Source organism: Chelonia mydas, chromosome 11, assembly GCF_015237465.2.
Source record: "Chelonia mydas isolate rCheMyd1 chromosome 11, rCheMyd1.pri.v2, whole genome shotgun sequence".
NCBI classification, from domain to species: Eukaryota; Metazoa; Chordata; order Testudines; family Cheloniidae; genus Chelonia; species Chelonia mydas.
Window position 1 is genome coordinate 63302604 of NC_051251.2, and position 12552 is coordinate 63315155.

Genomic DNA, 12552 nt, shown 5'->3' on the forward strand with positions numbered 1-12552 from the left:
CTAGTTCTGGACACGGATAAATTCTGCTCAGTTACACTGGTTTAAATCGGGAGTAACACCATTGACAGGAGCAGATTTACATGAAGGGACTCAGTGGAATTTGGCTTAATCTCTGCAAATTCATAGATCCTTCTTGAATGGATAATAATGGCCAGTGTATTGATATATGAAATAAGCTAACAGGAGGACAGGAGATTCACCTCTCTCTGGAGTATGGAGAGGACCAAATATCCAATTATCTCTTATTTTAATTTATAGTGAGGCTTTTCTGTGGTGCTCCCCACCATACCACGGTTAGCTTGCAATTAAGCACATCACATGATTTGCTTTGCCCTCACAACACCCCTGGAGGTAGGGATGTATTATGATCCCCATTTCAGAGTCGGGAAATGGAGGAGTTAAGTGACTTGCCTCAGGTTGCACAGGAGTCAGTGGCAGAGCTGTACCTCCTGATGAGTTCACCAGTGGTGCTCAACACAATCAACTTCCTGTAACTACCGGTGGCCCTGGATTATTGCTGGACATAGGTCCTTCCTGTCTTTTTCTTTGTGTCTCATGTGATGAAACAGAGCAATGGGGATAGTAAAATAGCAGAATCCTCTGCCTCTGAGAAGCCTGATGAAAAGATGCAAGGAACAGAAGAGTCCCATATACCTTACCCCAGCCTATCAAGGTGAAACCCCACAGGTATTTGGTATCCGAAAAGAAAGCCACGAAGATTAGGCTGTGCAGGTAGAGGCCTTCAACCAGGATCCAGTAGTAGTTGGTGGCTAAGAAGTAAATAAACATCACAACCACAATCTTGCACCCCACCTGTCAAGGAACCCAAACAGAAAGATAACGGGTTACCATTCTGGATACAGCAACCACCCAAGAACTGCATCTGTAATTTTCACTCCATGCATCTGAAGAAGTGGGTTTTTTACCCATGAAAGCTTATGCCCAAATAAATCTGTTCGTCTTTAATGTGCCACCAGACTCCTTGTTGTTTTTGTGAATACAGACTAACACGGCTACCCCCAAAACTTGAAATTATGCTACTAAACCCATTGCACATGGCTCCTATTCTGACAACTTTAACATGTCTTATTTACAGAGATAGGAACAGGTAGCAAGGCCATCCTTAGCACAGTGTCAAGTCTTTGTGTAAAATCAACAGTTCTCCTTGTTTTGTAAGGACCATTTGTGGATGAATTAGTGCTTGTGAAAGTGGAGAACTAACAGCTTTTCTTTGAGACAGCTAGAGAGAGGGCGAGTGCTGTAAAAGCTTCCCACACCCCCGCTGCTCTGCTAGGGCAGCTTCATTGTGACCTGCTAATGCAGTCCTGGGTCTGACTCGAGCAGAAAATGACAAGTGGGTCAGATTTTGCAAGGAGGACAGCCAGGGTGACCCGAACAAATAAGCAAAAGTGAGTCAGTCTCATCCCCATTAACAAAGAGAAGGATTCACAATAGAAACAGATAGACAAGTATTGAAATCTGGGGAACAATTTTCAAAGGTGCTTAAGTCAGAGGTTCTCAAACAGGGGTACGTAAACCCCTGGGGGTAGGCAGAGGTCTCCCAGGGGGTACATTAACTCATCTAGATATTTGCCTAGTTTTACAACAGGCTACATAAAAAGCATTAGCAAAGTCAGTACAATGTAAAATTTCATGGAGACACTGACTTGTTTAATACTCCTCTACATACTATACACTGAAATGTAAGTACAATATTTATATTCCAATTCATTTGTTTTATAATTACATGGTAAAAATGAGAAAGTGTGCTGTGACACTTCTGTATTTTCAGGTTTGATTTTGTAAGTTTTTAAGTGAGGTAAAACTTGGGGACATGCAAAACAAATCAGAGTCCTGAAAGGGGTACAGAAGTCTGGAAAGGTTGAGAGCCACTGGCTTAAGTTACTTAGGAATCCAAGTCCCATATTTAAAAGTGTGAAGCACTTAAGTGAGGATCTTAAAGGTATTTAGGCACCTAAAAATGAAGATAGGGGCCTAGTGAGATTTTCAGACATGCCTAGGCACCTAATTCCCATTGGCGCCTATGCACTTCTGAAAATCCCACCAGGCATCTATCTTCACCTTTCAGCCCCTAAATACCTTTAAAAATCTGGCCCTAGGAGCCAGAGCCTCACAGGCCCCCAACTTCCATTGACATCAATACCTTTGAGGATCTGGGCCTCAGGAGCTTAAGTTACTTTAAGAAAATGAGACTTTAGCCCATTGCATACTGAATTTTCAAGAGCCTGATCCTCAGGACCAGCCTGATATTTTATACTGATTCACCACAGTAATACCTCGCCACTCTGGTAGGAATACAGATTGTCCTAAAAGGGGCATAACAACTCAGAGAACAGTTAACTAGCAGGCTGACTGTTTTCCCTGAGGGTCAGTGCTTACGTATTGTGACTTGTCAATTGCAGGTGCCCCTGCAGTGCTCTGGAGGTCACTCATCAGCAGCGAGTCCAGCTCTTTGACTCCTATGTGCGTATGCACAACTTTGTCCTTGATAAAGATGCTGGCAGCTCTTAGCATGAAAGAGACAAAGAGATGCATGTGGATGCAATTCCTGGTGCAGTGCAGCCTCCTGTGGGAAGAAAAGGATAATTTAGAAGAGGCTATTGAATTCAGCCAGCAAAAGGGCAAAATTTTGCAGTAGGCTCTGGGATAATCTATGGCCAAGCTCAGCAAGTTCAATACTTCCACATCCCTCGACTTAGGGTACGTCTACACTACCCGCCGGATCGGCTGGTAGTGATCGATCTATAGGGGATCGATTTATCACATCCAGTGTAGACGCGATAAATCGATCCCTGATCACTCTGCCGTCGACTCCTGTACTCCACCGTGGCGAGAGGCAGAAGCGGAGTCGATGGGGGAGCAGCGGCAGTCGACCCCTCGCCGTGAGGACACGAGGTAAGTCGACCTAAGATACGTCGACTTCAGCTACGCTATTCTCGTAGCTGAAGTTGCGTATCTTAGGTCGATCCCCCCACTAGTGTAGACCAGGCCTTAGTCACTATTTCATACTTTAAGGACTCTTATATTTTTCTTAGGAAGGTCAAAAATACAAAATAAAAGGGCATGATTACTTAGTGATGACAGTTACCTACAATATTTTTGCTGAACTTTCCTATCGTAAGATAAGGCTTAAAATGCAACACCTCACATGAGCAAATATTTACAAGTCTCAGCTGTTGACAGTCTGCAGCTTGTTGTTAGTAAACTGAATATAAAGCTTGCCAGATGCCACCCTGACAGCAATAGAAACTAACTGGGCTGAATCGTACAACCACTTACTCAAACATTGTGCATTGTACAGTGAATAATGCTACTGAAGGGGGAAGTTCATGGTATTATGCACTATGGTAGTAAGAGTTTGCAGTACAGCATCCTTAAATTACATAGGCTCCAACTCAGGAAAGCATCTCTATTCAGGACAGCCCTCCAGCAAATGCTTAACATCAAGCATGTGCTTAAGTCCCGTTTGTGACGCTGGCAGACCAGGTGCCAGCTCATGCCAGAGCCCCAGGCCTATTCATTGTGTATTAGTGTGGATCAAAGTGATTATTAAATGTATAAGAGTGTATTTGGTGTTTAAACATCATGAAAACTAGTGGGATGTTACTTGCATTGTTTTCACTTTATCTGTATCCTGCTATAATGCAGTAGCAAACATTTCCATTTTGTGTACCTCCGTAACTAAATGACCCACCAAACAAGCCCTAAAACGCAAAGGAGGCTTTGTGGAATGCAAATGAGGAACTTGAACAGAAAAGTGCTAATTTCAAAGTAAGTGGTCATTATGTATGATGACCAGAGGTCAAAGACTCTAAATACCTTCCTCACTCTCAGTCATCAAAGGAAAAACCCACCTGGGTAGTGACATTGTCAGCTTGTTTTCTGTGAGAAGAAGCTATAAGTATGGATTCAGAGAAAGATCCTTCATCTCTGGACTGTTTGGACTCTTACAGGGAAGTGTACCAGATACAAAGCCGAGGTCCCCAAAGACAATCTGGGTACCCTGAGAAGACTTTTGGGAAACTGGCAGTTTAGGACATCACTGCCACTATTTGGAATTACAAACTGTGATTCATTTGTGCATATATTTTATCTGCTTTAACCTCTCAATAACTCTCATTTCCTTTTCTTAGCTAATAAGCCTTTAGTTAGTTTACTATAGAATTGGCTACCAGCGTTGTCTTTGGTGTAAGATCTAGAGTAAAACTGATCTAGGGTAACTGATTGGTCTCCTGAGACTGGGAGCAACCAGATGTGATGTGATTTTCGGTTTAAGTGACCATTATCACAAAGTCCAGTTTGTCTGGGTGGCAAGATAGACTGGAGAGTCTAAGCCCTGGTCTGCATTGGGGTGGGGGGTGGGGGGATCTATCTAAGTTACGCAACTTCAGCTACGTGAATAATGTAGCTGAAGTCGACATACTTAGACCTGCTCAACGAGGTGTCTTCACTATGGTGAGTCGACTGCTGCTGCTCCCCTGTCGACTCCGCCTGTGCCTCTCGCGGCGGTGGAGTACAGGAGTCGACGGGAGAGCGCTCGGGGGTCAATTTATCATGTCTAGACTAGATGCGATAAATGGACCCCCGCTGGATTGATCACTGCCCGCCGATCTGGCGGGTAGCGTAGACATACCCTGAGGGGACTGCCTGTGACTCCATGGTAGGACTGGTATAGTAATCCAGGAGTTCACATTTGTTACTGGCTTGGTGAAATCTAATTATAGAACCCACTACCATTTGGGGTGTCTACCCTGTTTTCTGACAGTCTGCCTTGAGGTTGGCACTCAGAGCTGTGAGCCACTCCAGACAGCATGACACCATTGACTGCATAGATTCACATATTTTAAGGCCAGAAGACTACCAGTGATGGAAAAATCCACAATGTCCCTAGGTAAGTTGTTTCAGTGGTTAATTGACCTTAATGTAAAAATACACATCGTGTTTCTAGTCTGAAGCTGTCTAGCTTCAGTTTCCAGTCCCTGAATCCTGTTAAGCCTTTGTCTGATAGATCGAAGAACTGTCTACCATCAGAATTCTTTCCCCCTTGTAGACCATGATCAAGTCACCTTTTAACCCACTCTTTAATAAACAAAACCGATGGAGTCTCTTTACTCTCTCACTGTAAGGCACATTCTCCAGACTCTGTAGTTCTTTTCTGAACCCTTTCTGATTTTTCAGCATCCTTTTTGAAGTATTCGTAAAAAGAAAAGGAGTACTTGTGGCACCTTAGAGACTAACCAGTTTATTTGAGCATGAGCTTTCGATGAAGTGAGCTGTAGCTCACGAAAGCTCATGCTCAAATAAACTGGTTAGTCTCTTAGGTGCCACAAGTACTCCTTTTCTTTTTGAAGTATGGGCACCTGAACCAGACAGTAATAGTCTCATTAATGCTATATACAAAGATAATACCACCTCCCCATTCCGACCTGATATTTCCCTGCTTATGTGGATCACATTCACTCAGCAGCTACCAACTCACACTCGGAGCTCACACTCAGTTGGTTTCTACCATTTCCTTTACAGAGTGACTGCGTTCTTATTGACTTAAGTAGGCCTTAAGCACATGAATGTGCCTAAGAGCTCTTCTGAATGGAAATGGCCTGAAGCACGTAAGTGTTTTTCTGAATCTGATTCTAGCAGAGCTCAAACTTCTTGCTGCTTGCAATAGCTTCTTCTACCCACACCCTTGCAACTAAAACTATATAAACATTTCTTCCAAGATTAAACCTTGCTCACATGCTATGGAAAAGAAGTTGGAAGAATGTGTGTAACTGTGCCACCTGGAGATGCCTGCCCTAATGCATAATATTAACTAGTTAGCAATCACGCAATCTCCCTAAGGTCCTTTCCCAGAATGCACTGGGTTTCATGCTGATGACTCAGTAAGGCAGGCAATCATTATTATCTATTTTTAAAGCCATAATAGAAACTCAGACAAAATTGCCAGAAACACCAACAAGTGCATATGCTGACAGTGAAAACACTGCATAGTCTTACTGCTGTAACCCTCATCCTCCTCGCTCCTTTCCCTTCCTACTGTTTGCTCCCATCATTTTTTTCTGTCACAGGTCAGGTTTGCATTGGGACTGTGACCATGCATCCCTAGGAGGCATGGCCCAGAACCTGCAGCTCAGGAGGGTGCGGTGTCAAAGGACTGTCTACATCACAGCAGCCTCCCTAGGCTGACCTATGGGTCACAGCACTGCTCTTAATGGCTGCAGTGCTACTTGCATTCCCTGGCATTCCTCTCCCGCACCTAGCATGCGCCCTACACCAGGATTCGTGAGGAGGTTCTCCACTCTGTGGCTGTCTTCTGCAGTGCCTGTACCAGAAGAAATCTTCCAGCGCCAAAAACAGGGCTTTCGGAGCTCCTTTGCAGCCTTTTTACACAGCATAAAGGGGCCAGAGCAGAAGCGAGGATCTCACTGTTTTTCCGTGTCTTCCATGAAATGCCTAACACGCTGCTGGAGACCTTAATATGAATAATAGTCATGGAAAACCTGGCATGCAGTCTTTAGAGTTTGTTTCTTCTTTGGTTATTTCAAAAGTGAGCATTAGAGTGAGCATTCAACTCCTAAAGTGTTGGCAACTGACCATAGCAATATTCCTAGCAATAACTCAAGCGGATAATTCCACATGCCAGCAATCCTATTGTTTCAGTTGTGAAATAAGCCATTAAGCCTCAAAAACAGATTATAGGATAAACCACTCTGATCATTCTGTGCCTCACTGTGCTGTCATCTTTAACTGTTCTGGAGACGGATACAATGTCTCTTGCTGCTTGCAATTTTTACATGGCCATGGGAAATTATTTTCCCTTGAAATGTTTTAACGTGTTCTTCATCTGATCAAAGCTTTGCACAATGGGTAGCCATTGAAAATTACTCCATGCAATGCACAATATTTACTCTCAGCACTGCAGACAGGAATATAAAAAAGCATCAAGAGATTGGACAGTCCTGTGTGAATAAGGAACATAAGATTATCTCCTGTAGAGATGATGGTGCAAAAAGGGGACAGAGCAGCTGGGACTATGAATTGCTCACCTGAAGTAGCCGATGATGAAAACAGCCACTGCCAGAGAACTGAAGGACATAGAATATCCAACAGTGTACATAATGTAGAGACGTTCAAAGAATTCCCTCTGGAAAAGAAAACAAGACCATTTCCACTTTATTTTCTTCATCTGTGTGTACAAAGTCTCCTATAATCCAGTTTCCCTTAATAAGTGACAAGCCCTAATGTGTGTTATTGGGCCATATTCATCCCTGCTGTAACCCCACTGACATCAGTGGACTTACACCAGGGATGAACCTGTTGTACTGCCATCCCAAAGAATTCAAGATTCATCAGTCTACACTGGAAAAAAATAAATCACAGGAGTACTAAAAGGAAGAACTTGGGTTCATATATTTGCCTTCTGGTGTTGTACTCCTTAGGGGGTCACTTTTAAAACTTTATTCCACAACCATGGAAACTAACGTGTATTTTTTATAAAGAAAGATGAGATCATGTAACATGATTCCTGGAGCTGCAGATTTGAAGAAACATACTAACCACCATTCAAAAGCACAAGAGCAGGCAATATTGGCATTTTGTCTGTTGTCAGTTCCCGCCACTAGCTTTGGTGGGAGGGAGGGAATAATTGGGCACACTTCTCTTGCCCTGGTATCTGCTCAGCTCCATTGACTTCTACATTGGAGGGGGTGGAGCCAAGGCTCTGATTCCTCCTCCTCCCTCTCAGCTCAGGTGCTGATGGCGTTTTAGAATATGTTTGTCTATATCATTGCCCTGAAGAGGGCTGCTGTGTGACAGATTGCTGAGAGTCTAGCATGAATACATCACACAGCTCAATGTTAAAAGGAAGAAAGACATAGCCTATTTAGACCCGGATCCTGCAGTGGGATCCATCCGAGCACACAGCTGCAAAGACAGACATTGATTTCAATGGAAATTATGGGCCTGGCAGCTTTTGAAAATCCATTACGCATTTATCTGCGTCATCAGGTGCCTAAATACTTTAACAATAGCCCAAATCCCACAGACATAAGGACTTACACCTCACCAAAGCTACTTATAGGGGGGAAAAGTATACATAAAAATGTTTGAGAGTCTGGGGCTTTTTTAAAAAAAGATACTGATCAGTTAGACAGCACTTTCTATTGAAGCACCCTAATCTCAAGATAAACAAACAACATTATCTTCATTATACAGATGGGAAAACTGATGAACAGGCAGGTTCACTGACTTGACCCTAAATCACAGGCTGATTCAGTGGCAGAGTACCAAACTGAGCCCAGGTGTCTTCAGCCCCAGACCTGGGACAAGAATTTTGGATCCAAGAATCTGGAGTTAGTCCACCCCTGCCTAAAGCAGATACCATGCCGACTGATGCCAATGGAAATTGCAGCTGTTCTGCTATGGATGAATTTAGCCTTCACAATCACATTAAACACAGCGAGGCACACTTGAGAGGGGAAAGTGCCTTCAGTTCATAGCTTCAGTGTCTGCAGTTCCTTCACGTCTATGTTGTTTTAAATAAGACTCTTCCTAATTTTATAACTTAAAAACCATTGTGTAAATAATAAACGTTCAATGGGACTGATGCACCATTATTAAGTTAGGACAACAATGTGCATGTCATTCATATTTCCATTTGTTTCTGTACAGAACCATCAAGGAATGAAAAGTGCGTACAATTTCAGGATTTGTTCCTCCCATCCAAACTCTCATGCTCTATTATTGCATTGGGAAAACACCGCCATACCTTCCCCGGGCTGATTTCTGGCTGTAAGTAGCGAAGGCAGTCAGAGTAATTGGCCCACGTTCGGTTCAAACCCTGCACAAGGTCCCATGTTCCATTAGGGCTACAGTGTCTGAAAGCCATCCCTGCAAGGAGGAAATGAGTCTTGGTTAGTCTACGCAGGTCCTTTGCACCACCTGGCTTTTCATTTTCTTCAAATAAATCCGATGAGAACAAGAAGACCAGTGGTACCTTTGTGATTGAAGTCATATATATAAGGAGGGCACGGGACAGCCATCTTTTTTCCCAGTGAGCCCCTGGGCCAGCATATTAGCCCATCCCATTCTGGAAAGCAGTTACCCTCTGCACACAATAGAAGGAAGACATAGAAAGAAGAAATGAAAAGTATGAGACAAGCCTCTATGCCACTTATGTTTTTACCGTATCGCCTAAATACCTGTGCCCAAATTAAGTAACAGAGATTTAAAAGTATCTTGCAATTTAGGTACCTAAGTATTAAAGTGTTAAATTTCTTCCCAAATAACACAATTGAAAATGAATCAGTGACATCTAGCTTATACCCCCAAAACAATATCAGTTTCTTTAAAAAAATAAAATCAACCTCTAAATTTTTTTAAAACCCAATTCTTAGACTCTCTGGAGATGCAGCCAGTTCCCCACTTCCATAGAACTCTTCATCTCTGACTCTCAATCCACTTAATTTACACCATCCACCAACCTTAACTCTGCCCTCCAACATTTGCAAAATATGTCAAATTTATTGGAAATTCATGGTCCCCCATGAATAAGAAATAGGAGATCGTATACTGCTAGGAAATTGTTATTTTGACCGTTGCACACATTTTTGCTGATTCTAGGAGCTGTGGTACGATAGGTATATCAAGGTATGTCTGTGAACCTCCTAAATTGTCTAATTTCTTACTGCTCAAATTAAGACTGATTCCAAAGTGGAGTCCTGCTGCCAGGACAATTATCGGTGTAATAAAGTAAGGTCTATGTGGTGAAGTTACACTGGAGTCTGTTACCATTTGACTCCACAATAATGCAATGTGCAAATCTCCTAGTGGAAGCAGTGATAACTCACTCCTTGTGCTTGCTTGCCCCACAGAGAGGGACATAGGACACAAGTACCAAGGGGACAGAGAAGAAGGATGGTCCAGTGGTTATACTGCTAGCCTAGAACTTGGGAGACTTGGTTGCAAATTCTCTGCTCTGCCACAGACTTCCCATGTGACCGTGGTCAAGTCTCTCTGTGCCTCAATTACCCCATCTGTGAAAATGGAGATAATAGCACTTCCACACCTCACAGGGCTATTGTGAGGGATTAATACATTAAAGATTGCGAGGTGCTAAGATACTGTGGTAATGGGGCTATATAAGTACCTAAGTTAGACAAATGGTAGCCACACAACTCCTATGGCCTATGCTGACTTGCACGCACCATGCAGGGTTCCTGCATCTATGTAGTTGACAGCTGATTTCCTGATGGACTTGGCCCCACCTGGTCCCCATATTGATGCTACAGATTCTTCCCCTCCATTGGAAGGATGAAGAGGAAACTCTGGGTTTTTCAACAGGAGGAAGGATAACTGGCCCCTGGGCTTCCTATGAGAACAAACTACATGGGAAAATATATGTGCAGTATAAACATGCCATTTAGTCTACGCAGAGAATCATAGAAAAGTAGGTCTGGAAAGGACCTTGAAAAGGCATCTAATCCATCCCCCCACCTTCCGTCTTCAGATTCACAACCAATTCCTCACTGCTAGTCAGAATCAAGTCTAAAATAAGTGGCTGCCCTTCGGCTTCTGAAACAAGAAGTTGTCCCCATCACATTCCAAGAACTCACTAGAGATTTTGTGCTTTGCCATATCACTTTTCTAACAGATGTCTGGGTAGTTAAAGTCCAGCGTTACTCCCAGGGGAACATGACGATTTTGTGGAAGACAGACTGCTATGGAATATAGCAAAATCCAGTTCAAAGTTATGGATGGTGTTGATGGAGCAAGTTGCAGATGGCCAAGCTCTGCTTGTGGGCCTAAGAAAGGAGTACTGACGGGTGGGATTGCCCTGTAATGCAGGTTTGGGATGACAAGCAGTGGCCACAGAACTCTTCGATCAGAAAGGCCACATTTCTGGATCTGCATGCAGAGCTCACCCCAGCCCTCCAGTGCAGGGACACCAGAATTGGAGCTACATTGACAGAGGGGAAGCAAGTGATGATCACACTGTGCAAACTTGCAATGTTGGATTGCTACTGGTCAGCGGGAAATAGTTTGGAGTTGGAAAATCCACGAGGGGGGCCATTGTCATGGAAATGGAGGAGATGATTAATGGCCCTGCACAACACAGGACTGTCACTCTCCGCAACGCACAAGACTTAGTGAATGGATCCATAGCCAGGGCGCTCCCGAACATGAGTGGAGCAGTAGGTGGCCTGCATATTCTTATTTTGACCACCTATCCCCAGAGTAAAACAGAATGGGCTACTTTTCTACGGTTTTACAAGCATTGGTGGATCACCAGGGATGCTTCACCGACAGTGTTGGGCTGGTCAGGGAAGGTGCATGACGCTCGTAGCTTTAAGAACACAGTACTATTCAGAAAGCTGCAAGCCGGGGGACATTCTTTCCCATCCAGAAGGTTACCATTTGGAGAATGCTGAAATGCCAATATAGTCCTGGGGGACCCAGCTATCCCCTTGTTCGTGAAGCCGTACGCTGAGCGCCTCAGTAGCACTAAGGAAAGATTCAGCCACCGGCTCAACAGGCGCAGAATGACAGCTGAACATGCTTTTGGTTGATTGAAGAAACCATGGGGATTGTTTACTCACAAGATTGGATCTCCAAGCGAAATATCTCAACAGTTATAACTGCCTGCTGTGCCATGCATAATATCTGTGAGGCAAAGGGGGAAAAGTCACCATCAGTGTGGAGGGCTGAGGTGGCCCATTTGTTGAATTTGAGCAGCCGGACACAAGGGCTATTAGAAGAGCTCAACGTGGAGGTTTTCCGTTAAGGGAGGCCTTGAAAGAGCATTTAACCATGAGCCACAGTAATGCGCTGCAGAGGCCCTGCCGTTTTGGGGCCTGTTGGGAATTGCATGGTGTACATTTAAGAATATAGCACTGTTTGTCACTGATCCTAGGAGTTCTGTCACTCTGTACAACAAGCATGTAAGTGCTTTCAGTTCCACTAGGCGCTCTGCAGAATAGGTTGTCAACAAAAGAAGATGAATTATTTTCCAAAAAATAGAAGTTTATTGAGTAACAAAAACAGTGCAAGAAAAATTGATGCAATTTAAAAGCAAATACGTTTTAAAAGAACTAAATAAATGAATGGAACAGAACTTAACAAGGGGAAAGAACACGCATGTCCATTTTTACCTACACACAGCAACTGTGGTTCTCACAGGTCAGTGTATGTGAAGCAGGAGTTGTCCTTACTGTCCCTCAGTGTGAAGTAGTAGGGGTAGGGATGCAGCCCTGGGGCCATGTGGACTGTTGAGAGGGGTGTAGGGAGGTACTAAAATGGAGTTCTCCATGGAAGGCAAAGGGAGCTTAGCCTGTGCTTGTTGAACCGGTCATTCCACTTGAGTCTGCAGCATCTGTATTTGGTGCCGCAGAAGCCCCTGTGTGTCCTGGTGCATCTCCTTCTCCCTCTCCTTTTCAGTCTTTCCTTTTCCATACAGCCTGCAATATTCACACTCCAGGCCCTCTGCTCATGGTCTGATGCAGCACTGGCTTGCAGGATCTCATTGAGCATGTT

The 12552-nt window shown here is 43.8% G+C and overlaps 1 protein-coding gene across 3 annotated transcripts in view; it reads right to left on the reverse strand.

The window, feature by feature from the left end:
* Positions 1-12552, reverse strand: part of PTH2R (parathyroid hormone 2 receptor) — a 105007-nt gene that overhangs the window by 52342 nt on the left and 40113 nt on the right. For all 3 annotated transcript variants that reach the window (XM_037912995.2, XM_043525510.1, XM_043525511.1), the window contains 5 exons: positions 9017-9127; positions 8789-8910; positions 7068-7165; positions 2401-2587; positions 660-813 (listed from right to left, as the gene is read on the reverse strand). In XM_037912995.2, the coding sequence (XP_037768923.1) occupies positions 660-813; positions 2401-2587; positions 7068-7165; positions 8789-8910; positions 9017-9127 (672 nt within the window). The remainder of the gene's footprint in view (positions 1-659; positions 814-2400; positions 2588-7067; positions 7166-8788; positions 8911-9016; positions 9128-12552) is intronic.